The following is a 20,408-nucleotide window of genomic DNA, read 5'->3' as shown; positions in this document are numbered from 1 at the left end:
CAAGATTTTTTTTTGACCTGTAAATGCCAATAAAATAGAATCTCGATTTATATTATACCACTAGATGGCCCTAAACTCATTTTATGTGAGACAGAGTTTGTTACACACTTTACACAGTGCAACCTCCTGATGACCAACAATAATGTATAAAAGATCATTGATTATCAATTTAGCTTCATCTGGCATATTAAAGCCCCGGGAATTATTAGATCACAACTTGTAAAGCCGAAATCTGCGGGTGGGTTAGGAGTACCTAATTTTTTTCCATTATTACATGGCAGCCCACCTAGCTAGAGTACTTAACTGGTGTTGTAACAGAGTGTCCAAACAATGGGTAATGTTAGAACAATGCTCCTCCCCTTTCCCCTTGTGCTCACCCCCAGGGCTATAGCTTTCTGCTGCTCCTAATCTTAAATCACACCCAACGCTGGGATACACCTGGGAACTGTGCTGTAGATATCTCCACAAGTTAAGCCTCTCACCTTCTCCGTCTCCTCCTTTTCCTATCCTAGGAAACCCAGCTTTTCCACCAGGACTGGATGACTCTATATTCTCTAATATGCACATGAGGGGAATTTTTAGGGCACCTTAATTATCTTACGGGGGTGGGCAGGGAAAGCTGTGCTGACCTCAACGTCTCACAATTTTGGATTGGACTTTTGGAGGGAAGCGCAGCTCTCCCATTACCTTTGCACCTTAGCACCTCCGGTGCTCTTTGACAGACATTTTACTACATTTGACAGACCTCTTTTTCCAAAACTCCCCTCCATTCTCTTACCCATCCTATTTTTCAGTATGGGAGGCGGATTCGGGGTTCTCCCTGACTGAGGACCAAAAACAAAAAGTCTTAAAGTGGACTTATAAAGCATCAATAAGCAATAGGTTTCAGGAATCTAACTTCAAAATTTTATTCTGATGGTACCTGATCCCTGATAAGCTCCATAAACGCATGCTAGAGTTGTCAGACCGCTGCTGGTGATGCTAAATGGCACTTGGTTCCCTCCTTCACATATTTTGTGGTTGTCCCATTATTCAACCTTTTTGGTCCACAGTCATTGGCAGCAAATTCTTATATTGCAGCATACTGGAAGAGGCCTGATCTGCCTCCCATTCATTTGTGGTTATAAAGGGTCAATGAGTTACATCACATGGAAGATCTAACTTCCTCATTATGGGAAACGAGCAGAAAGTTTTTTAACACTTGGTATTACTGGTCTCAGTTTCTCACCTCAACAGATTATGTCTGCTACCTGGGTCGCCATTACATATTACACTTTCAAATACATGGAGACCTAACTGGAGGGACCGGGAGCGGTATGTTTAGGGGACTCATGATGACCTTCCTCGAACACCTCCCGGTTCACCTTCATTTATGTAACTCAGCCATCTCTTGCTTTTTCACCCTCACACAACTTGCCCTTAGGTACCTGGGGAGAAAGCCTACGGTAACAGTTTAGGGGTACAGCAACCCCTCATCTGCAGTCCCCCTTTCCACACAAAAATGCTCAGGACTGGTAACTTTAGGAACACTATGCACTCTATGCCTTCCTCATGTCAATTTTGTTGTAATTTTTTTTGTAATCTATTAGCAAGTGTCTGTTGTGGAAACCAATAACAAAGGTCGTTGTTATAAAACAGTTATATAGGTTTAGTAACGCTATTTTTTTATTCTGTTACTTGCTCGTTGACATAGAATGTTCTACATTGTATATTGTATTGATATGTTGTCCGCTTTTCAACATTGTATTTTTCAATGTATCACCCCCTTGATTGTTCCCGCCCCCTCCCATCCTCCCCTTACATCTTTTGTAAAACCCTAAATAAAAAATGTTTTAAAAAAAGATAATTGATGTACAAATGGCTCATCAAAACTAACTCAAAAGTGCTAAATACTTCACCTGTAAAAATGCAAGATAGTGGAATAAACAATCTGAGCCCATGTGATTTTATTTTTTCTCTTGTAAATATTTTTTTTTTAAACAATAATACACCATGGGCTGTATTTATTCACAATAATTTTATTAGTATTTCTGTTGATTACTTTTTTGAGCGTTAGCATTTTGTGCTCTAGGTTTATATTTGAGTCAATGTAGTTTTCTTGTATTTTAGGTAAAAGTAGACACCTCTGTTAATATTTAGATTAGTTTATGTTTAGGTAGATATTTCCCCCTGGACATCACTTTTTGTCTTTCATACAGATCGATCTATATATATACAGTTAGGTCCATAAATATTTGGACAGAGAGAACTTTTTTCTAATTTTGGTTCTGTACATTACCACAATTCATTTTAAATGAAACAACTCAGATGCAGTTGAACTGCAGACTTTCAGCTTTAATTCGGGTTGAACAAAAAGATTGCATAAAAATGTGAGGAACTAAAGCCTTTTTTTTTTTTTTACAAAATCACTTAATTTCAAGAGCTCAAAAGTAATTGGACAATTGACTCCAAGGCTATTTCATGGGCTGGTGTGTGCAATTCCTTTTTATGTCAATATCAATTAAGCCGATAAAAGGCTTGGAGTTGATTTGAGGGGTGCTTGTATGTGGAAGATTTTGCTGTGAACAGACAACATGCGGTCAAAGAAGCTTTCCATGCAGGTGAAACGAGCCATCCTTAAGCTGCAAAAACAGAAACAGAAAAAACCATTCGAGAAATTTCTACAATATTAGGAGTGGCAAAATCTACAGTTTGGTACATCATGAGAAAGAAACAAAGCATTGGGTAACTCAGCAATGCCAAAAGACCCGGATGTCCATGGAAGACAACAGTGGTGGATGATGGCAGAATCATTTCCATGGTGAAGAGAAACCCCTTCACAACAGCCAACCAAGTGAACAACACTCTCCAGGAAGTAGGCGTATCGATATCCAAGTCTACCATAAAGAGAAGACTGCATGAAAGTAAATACAGGGGGTGCACTGCAAGGTGCAAGCCACTCATAAGCCTCAAGAATAGAAAGGCTAGATTAGACTTTGCTCAAAAACATCTAAAAAAGCCAGTACAGTTCTGGAAAAACATTCTTTGGACAGATGAAACCAAGATCAACCTTTACCAGAATGATGGCAAGAAAAAAGTATGGAGAAGGCGTGGAACAGCTCATGATCCAAAGCATACTACATCATCTGTAAAACATGGCGGAGGCAATGTGATGGCTTGGGCGTACATGGCTGCCAGTGGCACTGGGACACTAGTGTTTATCCATGATGTGACACAGGAGAGAAGCAGCCGAATGAATTCTGAGGTGTTCAGAGACATACTGTCTGCTCAAATTCAGCTAAATGCAGTCACATTGATTGGGAGGCGTTTCATAATACAGATGGACTATGACCCAAAACATGCAGCCAAAGTAACCCAGGAGTTTTTTAAAGCAACGAAATGGAATATTCTTGAATCGCCAAGTTAGTCAGCTGATCTGAACCCAATTGAGCATGCATTTCACTTGTTGAAGACTAAACTTTGTACAGAAAGGCCCAAAAACAAATAACAACTGAAAGCGGCTGCAGCAGAGGCCTGGCAGAGCATTAAAAAGGAGGAAACCTAGCATCTGGTGATGTCGATAAGTTCAAGACTACAGGCTGTCATTGCCAGCAAAGGGTTTTCAACCAAGTATTTGAAATGAACATTTTTTTTTTAGCTTTTTATTTGTCCAATTACTTTTGAGCCCCTAAAATGAAGTGATTGTGTTAAAAAAGGCTTTAGTTCCTCACATTTTTATGCAATCTTTTTGTTCAAACCACTGAATTAAAGCTGAAAGTTTGCAGTTCAATTGCATCTGAGTTGTTTCATTTGAAATTAATTGTGGTAATGTACAGAACTAAAATTAGAAAAAAGTTCTCTCTGTCCAAATATTTATGGACCTAACTGTATTACCTATCATTCTATGATAAAAAAAAAAAAAAAAAAACATTAAAAGTATTATTTTAGTGGCTAAATGTCTTACAAATAGGTACATACACCATTTTTGTTTGCTGTATTCATCTCGACATGTGGGACACAGGATTAACACGTCTGTGAAAGCTGTTAGAAAAGAAACTCTACCGTGTGTTTCTGATTGTTTAATGGTTACAGCTCTTTTTAAATTCCCAGGGTTTTTTTGCCTTCAAAAGACATCACTTAGAGTGGGGAAAACATACTTTTGCCCTTTTTGCCTGGGAGCCCAAGGAACAGGGCAAACACATGCACAATCCATGTAATGTATAGCAGTGCAGTGCAGCAATAAGTGTTCTGTTCGATTATATTCTATCACTTCTGAATGAAGGGGTCCTTTTCTTTTTAGCATTCCTTGTTTTGTTTTTATACTTGTAACAGGAAATTCTTGCGGCATAAATCATTTTTTTTCCTAATGGGGCCAATACTGAAAAGGCATCATAAACCCTGTCCTGGCAGGGGGAATTATTTTCAGGCGGCCTTTTATATCCAGCAGTGCTAAGGGCCTACGTCTGTTTTCCTTTTTCTCCTTTATTTCATTTTATTTGCAACAGCACTGTCAAATAAAACTGCATAACTAGAAAATGTGTTCTGTCAAAAAAGGCGAAATCCCAGAGTTAATGCAATGTTTTCTGTACTGGCATAAGTCCCTGTCAGATACAAAAGAAATACTAAGACAAACTGTGGTGGAAATTTTTTTTTAATGAATACTATGACAGTCATAGTTAATAATAGAAATATTAAAAAAATGATAATAAAAATATCATGCAGACCCATGTCTGAAAAGCAGCATCAGTGTTTGGCCTGTAACTTTGGTGTGAGTGTATAGCTCTGTGTTACGTAGTGACAAGAATTGCCAATAATTCATTGAGATTACCATACCACCTTCCATATAGATATTTTTATTTATTTTTTTAAAAAAACATTGCAGTTAAATCTTTGTGTTACTTACATAGAAAACAAAGCCCACAGCCCCAAAGCAGTAAACATTTTTTTCAATGTTTTTTCCCCCTACATGCTTGATAACATTGACTAATTTCTAAATTCTGTATAAATGTGTTTCCTTTTAAGTAATTTATAGGAAAATCTGTTCACAGGTAAACTGACTCAGGTGGTGTTTGGACACTGGGATGTTGTGACTTGCATGGCTCGATCAGAGTCATACATTGGAGGTGACTGTTACATCCTCTCAGGGTCGCGAGATGCTACGCTGCTGCTGTGGTACTGGAATGGAAAAAACAATGGCATCGGAGACAACCCAAACCGTAAGAAAACAATGCTCATGTTTTCAATCTATTTAAACATGCAGTTTTCATTAAAATATTACCTGGTGATCCTATTGTGAAGGTCTTTGTTCAGGCGCCTGTTATGGGGTAACAAACTGTCTCCAAGTTGTGCTCCAGTGTCACTTTGTTTCATACACCCAAGGTTAGAATTATATATGCTTTATTTTTATTCTGCTCTTCCCCATGCCTCTAGGTAGAAATAATTACACTGACAGGATTTACCAAAACCTGGATCACACCTGTGTATGAATGTAAAAATATTCTTGGTGTCTGTTCATAATTGTTGTTTTCCTTTTATTGCTTCTTCATTTGTTAGTGAGTCACTGTCCTGATACAGGGCTTCTGATGTGCACTCCTGCATGATCTGTGTCAGTAACTTACTAAATAGGAACACAAGGGTAAGAATGGCAGCACCTTCAAAATCAAGTCAGCAGTGGCAGTTTCCATTATCTTGACAGATTTCCTTTAAAGCACATTTGAAGTTTTAAAAAATGAAAGCTAGCTCTGGCAAATGCTGAAACATACCGGGCTTACTTTTTTATGTTTTTAAATTTCTCTCCATTCACACTGCAAGCTCCTTTTCCTGGTATTAGTCCATTGGGGGACTATTGCTCTGGAGGCAGCAGCTTCTCTAGTTGTCTGACATTGTCAGAGCTGAAGCCCAATAATTAGGAATGTATGCAAACTTTTCAAATTTTTTGCTTCTGGTTGTGACTCAGCGGGTTGTCTGTCAGATTGCTACAGAGAGGACACTGCTTCTATACTGGTATATGTCAAATGGTGATTTAAAAGATGACTTGATGGAGAGACTGACAATGTCTTTTTAAAACAAAAACCGTGCTTTAATTGCAGGTCACATCACTGTCTTTGGATCCTGTTCCAAAAAACTAAATGTAAATTTGTATCTGATGATACTCTCGACAGCCTGCAGGGCCAACTTCTGTGTACATCACTCGGTGCTGAGTGCTTGCCCAGCATTCCTTTAAAGGAAGCAAATCAGGTTTTGCTTTAGGGTAATTGGCCTCCCTTCTTTGTTTAGAGCCCAATGTACAGCCATCCAGAAACAGCAAAATGTTATCTTTATTTAGAATGTATTGTTTTGTTTTTTGTATTTTTTGTTTGTTTTTGTCCCTGTTGAGAATCATCATCTTAAAGTTGTTCTTGTGACTACGGTTACCATAACAGAACCACACCTGAGCACGTTGGAGGTGGATGGTACATATTAAAGCTAGGATGTTGGAACTTTACAAATGTATACAAGTGTTGGTGGATCCCTAAAGGTGCCTCAACAAACTTTTAGCCAGCTCCCATTAGTATCAAAATGAAAGCAATATAGATAGTAAAGGATATAGAGAGGTGAAGCTATTTTGTATAATTTTTGGATGCTTTCAAATGCGTTTAAATGGTTCAACAAATTCCTTTTGTATTTATTTTTGTGGCAGGCCTAAAATTTCAGTTGTAAATTGTTGCCAACACATACCCTATTTTTCTGCTTTTGCACAATTGCTCTTACATTATTCTGCTTTAAAAAATATTTTTGAAGTATGCTGGATGATTTACTTGAAGGTGATCCTCAGAAGAACAAACATTTCCTGGTAGTGCCTGCCTTAGTATATCACCCTCCTCCTCCTATTGTCTGTCTGAGTAATAAGCGCTCCAAATATCTAACGTCTTCCTTTGTACATATTTATATTATGGTAGAAAGACACAATATTTCATATTTTACATATATATTTTTTTTTACCTAGGATGTGTAATAGAATTGTTACTACAGATTTACATTAAGATCTGGTTTACTTAAGCTACGTACACACGGCAGATTTTTATCGCCCGATAATCGGCATTGGCCAAATATCGGGCGAAAATCTGCCGTGTGTACAGTCGGTGTCGTCCATCGTCCGAACGACCGACCTGCCGGATCCACGGACGATGGTCGACGACCGATCCTAATGAAAGGGAAAGGGAAGGGGGAGAGCGCGCAGCAGGGTGCCGCTCCGTCGCTCTCCCCCTCCCCTCTCCATAGAGCATGAACGGTGCTGTATGTACAGCATCGTTCATGCATCGTGCAATCCCTTGTCGTTGGAAAGGATCGTGAAAGATCCTTTCCAACGACAAAAATTGCAAGTGTGTACGCAGCTTTAGTCTCACCTTCACTCTCGTTACTTTGTTCTCTTTTTTATGTTTTTTGATATGTCTAGAATGTATTCGCCAATGCTATATTCCCTTTAAATGAAAATTCAGTTTAAGGCCAAGTGCCTGTTAAATTCCTTTTCACATTCTTAGCACATAAAATTAAAACAAACCAAAGTTGGCAAAAAATAAGGAGGTTGAGGTTGTGTAGGGAGCTTTTTCATTCGATTGAAATACTGCCAATAATTGTACTAATTCTGGGTACTCACTAACTTTACACAAATGGAATACTGGGTGCACATTTGTTGTAGTGAGAAGTACTGTTTGGATAGTAATTTTCTTCATTTACACCTTTTAGTTAAACTTACTATCAGTTATAGATATCTAAGCCTAATCATCATCGTCAGTAACTGGGAAACAGTGTTACACTTAGCTACACTGGAGCGTATTTGTCAGTGGACAGAGAAAAATATTCAGCTTTCCAAAAATGAATTACAACAGTACATTTCTTTATTTTAATATTACAAACAAAGCAGTTACTAAACAGCAACTATTCATTTCTGCTTTTATTTACATTAGAAAAAAACAGAGTTGGCCATTTTAGTTTATGGAACACGGAACAGCTGCTGCTGTATGTCAGTGGACTGGTATACAGGAGTCAGCACAGTACTGTTGTATATGATTTAGTCCGGCCATACGTAGAGAAGACTTCTATTTATTCATAAAGTTTTTTGCATTGCTGCAACATTAGCTGTTCACCAACAATATATGCAACTTTTTACTGATATCCACTTTTTTAGTAGATGCAGTTATTTCCTTTTGTAAAAAAAATAAAATAAAGGCTGCAAACCTTTTTAACATTCAGTCTAATTATACCCTTTGTTTTCTTTTCTTTTCAATTTATTACATCTAGTGGAAGCCACTGATTAACCTCATCAACCTCATATATGTTGAAATTGTTTTATTTTAACTAATAAATTATCCTTATTCTTATTTCTAGTGCTCTTACGCATTTTCTTAAATTAATGAATAATAAATACTTTTGCTAAAATGTGTTTGCTATTAAAATACTATCTAATGTCACATGACTGGTTCACTTGTGATAGTTCTGAATTCAGTCCACCTTAAGTATGTATTATATATGTTATCCACCAATATTCTTTGTGTTGTATATGAAGATATATACAATATTAATTATTTACAACCTATTATTGACTTTGCTATGTCTTAATATCTTTTAGACATACACTATGAAAATTCAATCTTTTTTTTTCCTTAGAATAAATTTTGCCATGATAAAATGTGCTTTGTGTATATGCAAAAAGTACATTAATGCAGGTTACCAGCCATACCACATAATTTTCATCCCCTACATAGTATATATTTGTTAAGAAGAACTATTTTGCATCTTGTCAAGTGGCGAAGTAGAATATTGCAATTGAAAGGTAATTAAAAATGATTTAAAAACTTCATTATAAAAAGAATATTGTGCTTGTGTAGTTTGATCCCATAAGGAGAGCATTGTAAAAACACAGTAATTGTCCAATACAGTGGATTAGATGAATTTCATTATTTCTGAAACGCTAAAGAATCCTGAAAGCAGGTCCTTTTTAATTTACATGTATGTTTAGTACCATTGTTGCATATATCATAGCTTCAATTCAACAAAAAAGTAAAGTTTTTTTTTTTTTATTTTGTTTTTTTCACTGATGCTTGACAATTTGATACCCGTTTTCTTAAGAATAAGAAATTCTTAAGATACCCCATGTTTTCTTAAGAAATCAGGCTAAACACTAGACTCAGTAGCCATGTATTTAAGTGAAGTTAAATTGTTTATTTAATGGTAACATAGTAATTTTTATTTTCTTTTTACATATTACATGTTAAGGGTTCCACATATTCTATCCACTGATGAATGATTGCTATCATAGCAGTATAGCATATGTGAATAAACTGTATACAGAAGTACGCATATATTTGGTTTACCGTGTTTGTAGCGATGTCCACACAAAAGGTATTTAAGGTTATTTGTGGCACCAACAAGGTGTAATTGTACAGTTGTCAAACTGAAACGTTTGCATCTAAGAAGTGTGTTCTGTTCTGGGAATAATTATTGTGATGAATTCAGGCCTTCACAACACCGCTTGATGGATTATTTAGGTAAAATTTGTTTTGATTTGGATGGATCAATCCATCTAAATTTTGCAATCCATAGCTACTTGTGTAAAGAAAATAAATAAACCAGCAGCTTCTCGTCACTGCGGTATAGAATATATATTCAGAAGAGCAAAGAACTTACTTCACCGATCCCTGTAAACTGCTGCCGGTTGGTGTTTTTGCTAACAGATTACATTACAACCTTTCCGTAATGTTGAGACAGTTTTGTTCTGGTATGCCGGTAATTTTTAATTTGTAATTTACTTGTTTGGAAGATATATAGGTTAATGTATATAGGTTATTAGATATGCCGGCGTGTGTGTAAATGTATACAAATCATTTTAGTGTATAAAGTCAAAACAATTATATAATTTATATATGCATTTTATTTGTTATGCAGCTAAAGGAAATAACAGTTGAATTAACAGTAGAAATAGAAAAAATATTATGTGACATTCACATTAAGCTTTGTAGATAAAAATGGTACATTATGGGACACTGTTATTTTATACATTTATGTAGCGTTACAGTACATGACACAACTATGGACTTTGTAAAGCGCTGTGTAATATGATGGCGCTATATAAATACTGTATAATATTAATAATATCATCGGTATCTTGGCATTGTCTGCAGTTAAAGGTCTGTTTTGTCTGATGTCCGATCATTTTTAGGCAAAGCAATGGTGCCATCTCATGGTACACACAGAAAATGTATTACAGTAAAAAGGTGGGAGGGTGTATTTTGTATTTTGCTGTACCCTTTAGCCTTCTTGAAACTTAGTTCTTTTTAGTTATATGCTCACCAATTAAAGAAAATAAGTAAAATCTTTTTTTTATTTTATCATCTTCTAGACAGGAACCTTGTATTTCATGGGGTAGCATGTGTGACAGTAGTAGGAGCCTATAAAAGAAGGAACTAAGTAAAAAATAGGCTTATTTCTCATTTTACTTTAGTTAGCAGGGCCATGCAACTCCTGATGCCCTTGGTTAAACTGTGCATTCAGAACTAATAATTTAAAGCTTAGATACAACAAAGCATTATAGATGCATGTGCAAGAAGTATATACAATATATTTTTGCTTTGTCAGTGAAGCCTGAACTGTAGATCTCTTCTCTTTAAGAAGGGCCTGTTGAGCTTTGCACTGGTTCAGCCTGACTAAGTATGCTTTTTCATAAGTAAAACAAAGGATAAGGTAATTTAAAACACTCTTACTAATGCAAAGAATACATTTCACACTGGAACAGAACACACTGGATTAGTAAATAAATTGTACTTTTCACCCTAAAATACTACCACTGACCTAAATTTAAGGCATACAGATTGGTTTCCACTTGGTTATGGGGTGGTTAGTTGGCCATTCAGCTGCCAGGCTGTAGGTCCTCCAGCAAAAGGAAGGCATTTTTTTTTAACTATGGTCTAAAAAAATTTAAATTAATAGCAGCGGTGGTCATTAAACTATAAGCAATGCACTTCTGCCACTTGGGGACTGGCCTGCAAGCTCTTCTAGAGGCCCTTCTAGCTTTTTAATTAACCATAGTAGAGTAAGAATTTGTTTACTGATTGTGCTGCCATAAATAAAATGTCCCCTGAGGGTTTCACCTAACTCTGCACTATTTTGTGTCCAGTAAATGTAATGCTATGGAAGAAACTACTGAACTAAACATACCTCAATATATAGACCGTAACTGTGGATATGTTACAAAAATAGTTTGAGACTTCAGACAAATGGCAAGAGATGGACAATAGGTGCCCCTACTATACAGATGTGAATACTCTCCAAAAAAATAGGTCTCCATATTTCCAAGAGCATGTTCTATTTCAAAATAAAATTAAAAAAAAAAGAACTGAGAGCACAATAGTAGCGAGTAAAACCTGTGTAAAAAAAAAAAAAAAATAAACGTTCTGGCTCTGCTAGTAGACATACTGTGGTATAGTACAGCCATTCTGTTCCTGCAGGTTTATAGTGCCTTATGGCAGTTTTTGATATGCACATGTGTTACTACATAGAGCATTCCCTCTGAATTCCTAGGATGGGACCTACTGCAGAGTGCAGGTAGCCTTTCTCTACATCCCGAGAGTCAATTTTTTTTTAGGAATAAATAGAAGGTGCACATGTGCTTCTTTTTAATTGTTTTTTTTAGTGAGAGATCATGTCCAAGTAATAAAGAATTCATGTCTTGTTTATTTCTTGTCTATAGAAATACATTTGATGCAGCAATTGATGAATAAAACATTTTAATCATGCTTTTAAATAAAGTTGCATGTAATGCTGATCCTTTAAACAAACGTGTCATAAAACTGGGAAAATTAATAAAGCATATGTTTAAATTATTACCTCCCTACCTCCAATGTTTTGCACCCATTACATTACAACACACATGGACACTTAACGAGTTGTAGGGCATGGATAAATGAAGATTTGCATTGATTTTTTTCAGCATATGCTAAACTTGTGTTCTAAGGTTTGGGTCACAGGTGCAAAATATTTTTATTGCATTTGTGGATACACCAGTGTAGGTTGCATGTTTGTCTTGGCAGTAGGAAACCTACCAGCAAATATGTAAGATTAGCAGCCATAGTTAGGTTCAGCATGAAGCAATATATAGATCTGCTAGAAGTGCTGAAACCAATGTGTACAACCAATTGGGATGCTATCACACTTTTCACAATGTATTTTATATCAATTTTTGCCTGGTGCTCCTAAAACCAGCGCAAAGGTAATCTAAGGATTTTGTAGGTAGTGATATTTGCATATACGAGTTTAGGCTAATCTCAGACATCTAGTAACTTGCACCAAATAGGAGTAGTTGGGAACCATTTTGTGCACACCTTTTTGCATGTGGTCACATTGTAGTGGTTTGCAGGGCAGTTACTGGATTCCACATGTAGCTCCTGGCCATCCTCCAGTGGCTAGCAACTCCCCTTGACTTGAATGGGTATGCTTTCCAACCACAGTGAGCAATGGTTGTATGCAGTTGTGTTGCAGATGTTGTTAATGGACTGAAAATGGCCCATAATCCCCTGCAGCAGCTAGACCGCACATCCTAAATTAGCCTAGTTGTGCAAAGAGGGCATCAAAGTCAGTGCTTAACCAAAAAACAGAAATAGGAAATTATACTGAAACTTTTAACTCTGAAAGAGAATCACTTCAGCAGCTGAACAATGTAAGCATCTTTGCTCAATATCAGATTCATTATATTCTGGAAAAAAGTAATTTTGTTTTTGTTAATGTATTTTTGAGTTATGTTACAAGTATGCTGTAATTTATAGTAATGAGCTCCAGAACAGGTGGTCAAATAGCTTGTACTGTAATTTATCAGTTGTGATATTCTGGCCTAATTAACCAGCATTTAGTAGCTCAGTATATTTCTGCCCTGCGCTGACAGATTAATAGAAGGAATGCTTGTGTTTAAATCTCTTTCAGTCAGAGGACAGAAAACTAGACTATTTACTGCTTTATTACTCTATACCTAAGCCATTGTATTGCTGAATGTATGGATGTCTGTTTAATAATTTCCTCATTTTCCCCGGTTACTTACATTTTTTGTTAAATTTCTCTGTTTAATGGCAGCAATACCTTGTCTGAAAATTAGTCCTATATTTAAAATCTGTGGCTATTCATGATTGTTTTTTACATATATATATGTGTGTGTGTGTGTGTTTTTGTGAGCCAGGTTAATGCATGCCATATGCTGCTAGGAACAGCCGTACTTGAACGCAGCACAATTATTTACCTTGCTTAGTTGCTGAGAAAAATGAATATACCATACAAGCCTGGGGCTATGTTCGTAAACAGAGGAAAGGGTGATTTATGCCTGGGAACTGCAGTTCTGTAATTTAAGACAACCATTTGTGTACCTAGACTTTGATGCACTCCAAGTGTATTTGAGGAGAAATTTCATACATAAATAGGAAGTGTGATGTGCCTGCAATTAGTGTTTGAATTTACACTTAGTTTAGAAGGAGCAAGTGTAAATAAAATGTGTTACTTCATTTATTTAGAGGGTTTATGTCATAGATTAGTGGAAATAAATAAAAAGAAATAAAAAAGTAATGTCTTAAGAACAGCCCCCCTTTTTAAAAAAAAAAAGTGTTTTGCTTAAGGTCAAATTGTAGCTTAAATGTTTTTGGCCTTTATTTATAATTTATTGTTTCTCACTAGAAAAACATCCTCTTGCTGTGTATCATTCGAGCCCTATTCGTAGTAAAGGAATACTTGCCCAGTTGGGAGACACAAAAAAAGTTTAGTGTACTTGGTGTACACAAGCAGAACATGTGACTACCACAGAACTGGAGGGACACTTAGACAGCGCAAGCTATAAACCACTCAATGAAAATACCAGTGGATAATATTCTATCTCATGTTCAATGCTTACAGAAGCTCCAATACATTTTTGGATAATTGTGAATTACATATAAAATGTACCTCACTGTACCTTATGTACCTTACTGGCTCTTGACATGAAGAGTGGGTACATGCTCAGGTATCGGAGCACCCTGATAGTCCCATAACCTATGGTGTTTTATTATGCAAACTGTGGGCTTTCAAAGCCATAATCTGGTCCTTCTTTTCATGCTTCTTACACATCATTGTTGACCTCAGAATGTGTGACTAGCCAAAAATGTCAGCATGGGCATGGAAGGGATTAGACTACAGTGTTGTCATGAAAAGCTCTTTATAAAAACAGTTGGCACCTTGCTGCTTGGTCACTTGCACCATTGCATTTGTTCTTCAGGAACCTGGGTCTGAACCAGGAGTGTACTGCTTACTGACACTCCTACTTATACTCTATGAAGCTGCCACTGGGAGAAGCTATATGAAGCGTCTCCTGAGAGGCAGTGGTTTCCATGCATGAAGAAGCAGTTAACGAATCAGAATCTCATGACCAGTGTGAACCTAGCCTAATTGTATTGATCAAAAACATTCTGTATAGCCAGGACTGGCCTGGATTAATTATGCTATTGGACCTTTGATGGGCCCCAACCAAAATGGAATATTCCAACCTGTATTTATTGAATATGTACTGAGCCCATTGCCTTGTTTGTGTTGCATGAAAGGAAGCTTTAGGCAAAATAAACAACTTTTCACCATTGTGGCCCAATGTAAAATTATTATTATTAAACAGTATTTATGTAGCGCCAACATATTACACAGAGCTGTATATTTAATAGAGGTTGCAAATGCCAGACAGCTACGGACAGTGACACAGGAGGAGGAGAGGACCCCTGCCCAGAGGAGCTTACAATCTAAGAGGTGGGGAATCATTGTGCCCAAACACCTTATTTACATATGACAACAATATATGTACAGTTAACTTAGGTTTGTATAGACCTGGAAATGTCCTTCTTTAGGAAACTAAATATGGCTATATACTAAATGTAAACTATTTAGTGCTTTAAATATATCATATTTTTTATCTGCGGCTTATCAGATCTATTTTCTGACTATTTATTTGGGCCTTGCTGAGACAAGTATTGTGCGTAATACCTAATCAAAGCAAAGTAGTATAGTAAGTAAGCAGGCAAGATACAAAAATAGTTTATTTGTGTATGTTGTTATGGATATGTTTGACATAAATTTATACTCTATTTTTTATGTTTGATATAATATGCTTGTAAAATGTTATGCGAAATGGGTTATCAGCTGTGAAAATTGGATAAAAGGTTTTGGTGATATAAAAAAATACGGTTTTAAAAAAGCAATAATAAAAGAAAACATTTTTAGTACAATGTCGTCTTTTTAAAAGTAGCTCCACCAGCAATGGCTGGACTGTCTGTGATACATTTTTTTTCTTTCAGGAAACAGAATCAGTGCTGTAATTATTCACATTACAGGGATATAGATCATGGGTTTGATGTCATTACTGCAAAGATATGCTCTCAGTCCATAAAAATGCCACTTCAGATTTATGTTATGAAAATGTCCAAGCATTCCTCACAAGTACTTCTTTTCCTTTTTAAAAAACTGACCGTTTTAAAGCCTCTCTGTTATTTTGTAGTTTTTAGCATTTAAGAAAAGCATTTGTGTTTTTTTTTTTTCTTTCTTTTCAATGAGTGTTAATGAGGTAGATATAAAATGTGGATAGCTTTAAGAAAAGAATGAGACTTGTATGTGTGGAAGATCTCTGTTTGTATGCATATCCCAACTCTTTGGTGTTCTATGGAAAATACAAATCAACTAAGGAGAGTATAATTTTAAGGTAGATGTGCTCTATTGCTGATATTATTTTAAACCTATTTATCTATTACGTTTGAAGAACAATAGTACCCAAAGGTAATAAACATTTTGTGCCTGTTTTGCATAGATAACTGGGAAGGAATATTTTTTCCTTGCTCAATATATTTTATCTTTCAAGTTTTACATATTTAATATCCAGCATGGAGTGTGGATTTTGATAGTTTATAAAACATTTAAGCATGTAATGTGCAATTCTTTGGCTGTAAAGCTACATTTTTTGTATTTTATTTATTCATTTTTTTTACAATTAGATGCTCAGCAAGCTCTGCTGAGATCTCCTTAATATATATACAGTGGGAGTTGCACTTTAGCACTTCTTTCTCCTACTCTTTATAAAGCTATGCCTGAAGTTGGGCTTAAACAAGTCATAAGTATCTGTGATGGAGTGTGCAATCTTATAAAATCAGATTGTGATTTGACAAATTATTGAAACGTTGTTAATGGTTGTTAATGGTCATTATTGGCTTAAACATAATTGGTTATGGGGGTTACTTAGTATGAACCTTGGGATAAAGTAACAGGTACACTTAAGAGCAGGGAAAGTAAGGGGAATATACCCTCCACTCACTCTCCTTCCTGTACAAAAGCTCTTGGTTTTTGGGTGAAACTCCGCTGCCTTAATGCGGCTCTCAATTACCAGGCCAAAGCAATATCACAAGCCGGGGGGTGACACAATGTTAAATTGAAACACAGAGATTTTGCATGAGGTGAATAGACCAGTAAGGGAGTAAATGGTTGGTAGGGTATGTTTCTTATTTAAAAAAAATCAGCTGTTGTTTTAATAAGCCAAAAAGTAAAAAGATTTTTTGAACAACTATATCCAATATTGCCATTCCTAACCTATTTAAAAAGACTGGAAATGGGTGTTTCGTTAACAATATTTTTTTATTCAATATAAGATATACTCAGTAGATTTGCACATAATTGTTCAAAAAACATTTAAGGAAACCATTTAAATTTTTTTATATGTATTGGGGGTTATTTTACGTAACGAACATCAGTAAATTTACATAATATCAAATTAAGTATACTTTTTTTCATACCCCCATTTTTCCCACCTATTCACGACCTCTCTTGTTTGTAGCCTAAGGCTTCAGGAATCCACTTAATTATTTCTCNNNNTTTTTTTTTTTTTTTTTTTTTTTTTTAACATTCTTTATTTTTTATTTTATTGGGAAAAAAAGAACACAATACATAAAAAACACAAGGCTTTCATATTTAAATAATGACAATACCACATATTTGCATATTTGGTTTGGAAAAAATTGTTTTTTTTTTACCAAAAAAAAGTGCATAATTTTTTACAGCAAAAAGGGCAAAAATAAAAAGTATAGTGACATTATATGAAAATAATGATTGGTATTTAAAAAAAAAAACCTATGATTATACTAAGTGTATGCACCTTTCAAATAAACTCTCTTTAACTGCTGGTAAGTTTCTAAAATTTGATGGTGGTATGAAACTGGGTGTGTTTAATAGTGCCTAAAACTCATCTGGGAAAGACTTAATTTTCTGCTGTAGACTAAATAAATAGGTAATTTTTGGAATCTCTTAGCATCCAAACAAAAAAGAACATATTTTTATATATTTTTTTTCTTGCACAATTACCTTTAAAATTAGGAGGACATATTGTCTTAGAGTTATGTTGTTTAGTAGAAGTGAAAATCCTAAAAGATTTCATTTTTATTAAGACAAATGTGCCAACTTTATTTTAAATGCTATGCAATGTACTTAAATGGCTGGGTATTTCACAGAAGATTTTAGAATCTCCAATTTCTTCGGAGTTGTTCATCTCCTTGAATATTTACTTAAAAATGTAGAGAATAGTCCTTTCAGCCCCTTCTTGGGATTTGCAGCACTGCTCATAAACCTTTTTAGGGACAAAGCTTTGCTAAGGCTTTGATGTCACTGGGCTTTCCTAGCACAGTTTAGAAACATTTTAAGTGGTGCCCCTTATCCACCAAGAAGATAAAATGTTGCCGAGAACCATGACAATGTTCTGCAGTCACAGCAGCTCCAAATCTTTTGAAGAGATCTGTTCTGCTTTACAATCAGCTCTTAAAAAGATATTTTCCACCGAGGAACCCATCTCATCAACCATGAAACATGTGAGCCTTTTTATGTAGACTTTGAAAGTAATTGTAAACCTCATAGATGCAGTTGAAGGATTTCCTATATTACTAGTATATCAATCCTATAAATATTCTGCTAGTTAATAAAATTTACTAATCAAAACTGGCTTTCTTATTAGCTACATAGTTTGTACACTTCCTGTCAAACTTGGTATGTTACATGAGTAATGTAATGCATTTTCATAAGTAATTGAAGAAAAAGGGACATTTTTAAGGGTAATACATAGGCCCAAAGTTTTTTTTTAACATGGCAAGTCTTCATTTTTTGAGTTCACATTAAATTACAATGTTTTTTTTTTTTTTTTTGCTGGGAAGGGTAGTTTTAGGTGTATAACTAGCATAGTCGATTTCCTTGAAGGTGAAAAAATTAAATGTTTTCGTCAATGTATTAACGTGGGGAGATTTCTTTAGTTTTTCTTTTTTTGGCCTGTCATATGGACATACGGAGTTGAAGGAAATCTACCTGATTAGAACACAGGCAGCAATAAATTCCAAGAGGGGTTCTTTTTATATTTTTTAAACTGATAAACAAAGGATTTTTTTTTCTATTAATGCATAGAAATGTTTTTTTTTCTTTTTGTTTTGTCTGACACTTGTCACACAAACAGGAAAACAAAACTTGTCACAAAAACTATAGGAAGGATTTTGAAAACATGGTAACAGTTTGAAACTGTTTCTTCAATCTATCTGTGATGAAGCGTGCTGATCAGACATTTGCAAACACTTGTTAAGGTGTTTGCAAGCAGTTCCAAAAGCCTAGCAAATCAATACAATTTTGCATAAGTGGTGATATGAAATTACAGTTCAAGTCTATAGAGACAGCAAAAGGCCAAAATCGACCCCTGCATTTCATGTACCTTCTGAAAGAATGTATGGCATTGCTATCAAAATCAACCACCAAATAAGTCCTTTTTTGTTTTGGTGTTACTCATTTATGTTAACCATTTAACAGCATTTAGAAAAAACATCTGAATTTAGCTTAAAAATCTACTTTTTATTTCTAGACATGGAGTGGATCCAACACCATATATATTGTACGAATTTGCATACCTTGTTTCAGCAACTAATACATACCACTGGCTTTGACAAACACTGCTGCAATATGCTTTCGGTACTCCTGAGCCTGGATATGCACAGTGTTCAAACCTTTATCTCTCCTGCAGGCCAGAGCAATAGGCATGATCTCACCCCCACCAAAATATACACATTTTACACATTGATTGCCTCTTACTAGGTCACTAAGCACCCTAATTCTGCTGTTGGATGTGCGTAATGGTTGAGCTTCATCAGGAATGTCTTGATGAGTAAACACTGGTAAAAAGTGCACCTAGAATCTGAATAAAATTATTTTTATTTGCACCTATGTAAATAAAGCTGAGGATCCCAGGGTAGGGTTCAGTTTCCCTGGTGACAGCAGAAGTACTTATTGATCTGAAGTTTAGCCCATCTGTGCTATATTTTGTAGTTCCGCATTCCTTTTATACCTAACTTTGAGCAAGCATAGATTTTATTGTTGTGGCCCCTAGATTTGCCTTTGCAGAACTTTAGTTCTGTTTCCTTACACTTGGTGTTGCTGTGATCAGCGTCACCTAAATCTGCAGCATCTATATTTTGACACCTCCGCCTATTAACTTTATATAAATATTCTGCTTGTGGTTAAGAGGCCCCTAGTAAACACATGCCCCCTGTAAAAACTATATAGATATTTTATTACATTTTCTTTGACACAAATTAAAAAAAAATATTGAATTTTTTTATACTTTGTTTCTGTGCATATTTTAACATGTGTGTCCTCTTTGTAGGTGGTTATTAAATGAGGGTAGTATAGCACTTCTGTGTCCTGACATACAATTTAATGCTTTATTTTTCCCTCCATCCCTTTTTTTTATATCATCGGTCTTTACTTAATAAATAATATTCTTGCAGAGAAATTTATGAAGTCTCATACACATTTAATTAGGAACTTGAATTACACGGTTCTGTGCCTAATGTGACTTGATTCTGTTGGAGTGTTTATGGTGAGAGGTATTATTTTATTTTAGCTCAGTGTGGCACATAATGTTTTATGGTGTACAGTTTTGGCAGCACACACCAAAGCTTTGATATGAAATGGCAACAATGTTTCTTTTACACTGGATGCACAACTAACACATACATTTATTTAACAGGACAGTATGTCACACTCAGCTTAGATTTAGGGTAGTGCTTCCTTTTAAAGTTATAGTAAGCAAAAAAAAAAATAAATTCCTATAATTTAAAAAAAAAAAAGGAAAATAATATAGTTCTCAACACTTTCACCTTAAATGTTACAAATCTTAGATGTCTTTGCTATGTCCTGCACATGACGATACTTTTTAGATTTACCAGTCCTTCATAATTTTATAAAAAGTGCATGTCTGTTCTGTATGGAACATCCTTAATATTCCAGGTTGCCTAATAATATACACATAGAACATCAGTGTCTAGCAATGCTTTACAAATAAGTCAGCTTTGATTATTGTAGAGAATTGACAAGGGTTCAGTTATCATCCC

General features: G+C 35.4%; 1 protein-coding gene across 2 annotated transcripts in view; it reads left to right on the top strand.

Annotated features, from left to right (window-relative positions):
• LRBA (LPS responsive beige-like anchor protein) overlaps positions 1-20,408 on the top strand; it is a 347,246-nt gene that overhangs the window by 312,839 nt on the left and 13,999 nt on the right. For both annotated transcript variants that reach the window (XM_072405905.1, XM_072405904.1), the window contains exon 52: positions 5,028-5,195. In XM_072405905.1, coding sequence (XP_072262006.1) covers positions 5,028-5,195 — 168 coding nt within the window. The remainder of the gene's footprint in view (positions 1-5,027; positions 5,196-20,408) is intronic.

Source organism: Pyxicephalus adspersus, chromosome 3, assembly GCF_032062135.1.
Source record: "Pyxicephalus adspersus chromosome 3, UCB_Pads_2.0, whole genome shotgun sequence".
NCBI classification, from domain to species: domain Eukaryota; kingdom Metazoa; phylum Chordata; class Amphibia; order Anura; family Pyxicephalidae; genus Pyxicephalus; species Pyxicephalus adspersus.
The sequence above is the reverse complement of the archived record's forward strand: the minus strand, read 5'-3'. Positions and strand labels throughout refer to the sequence as shown.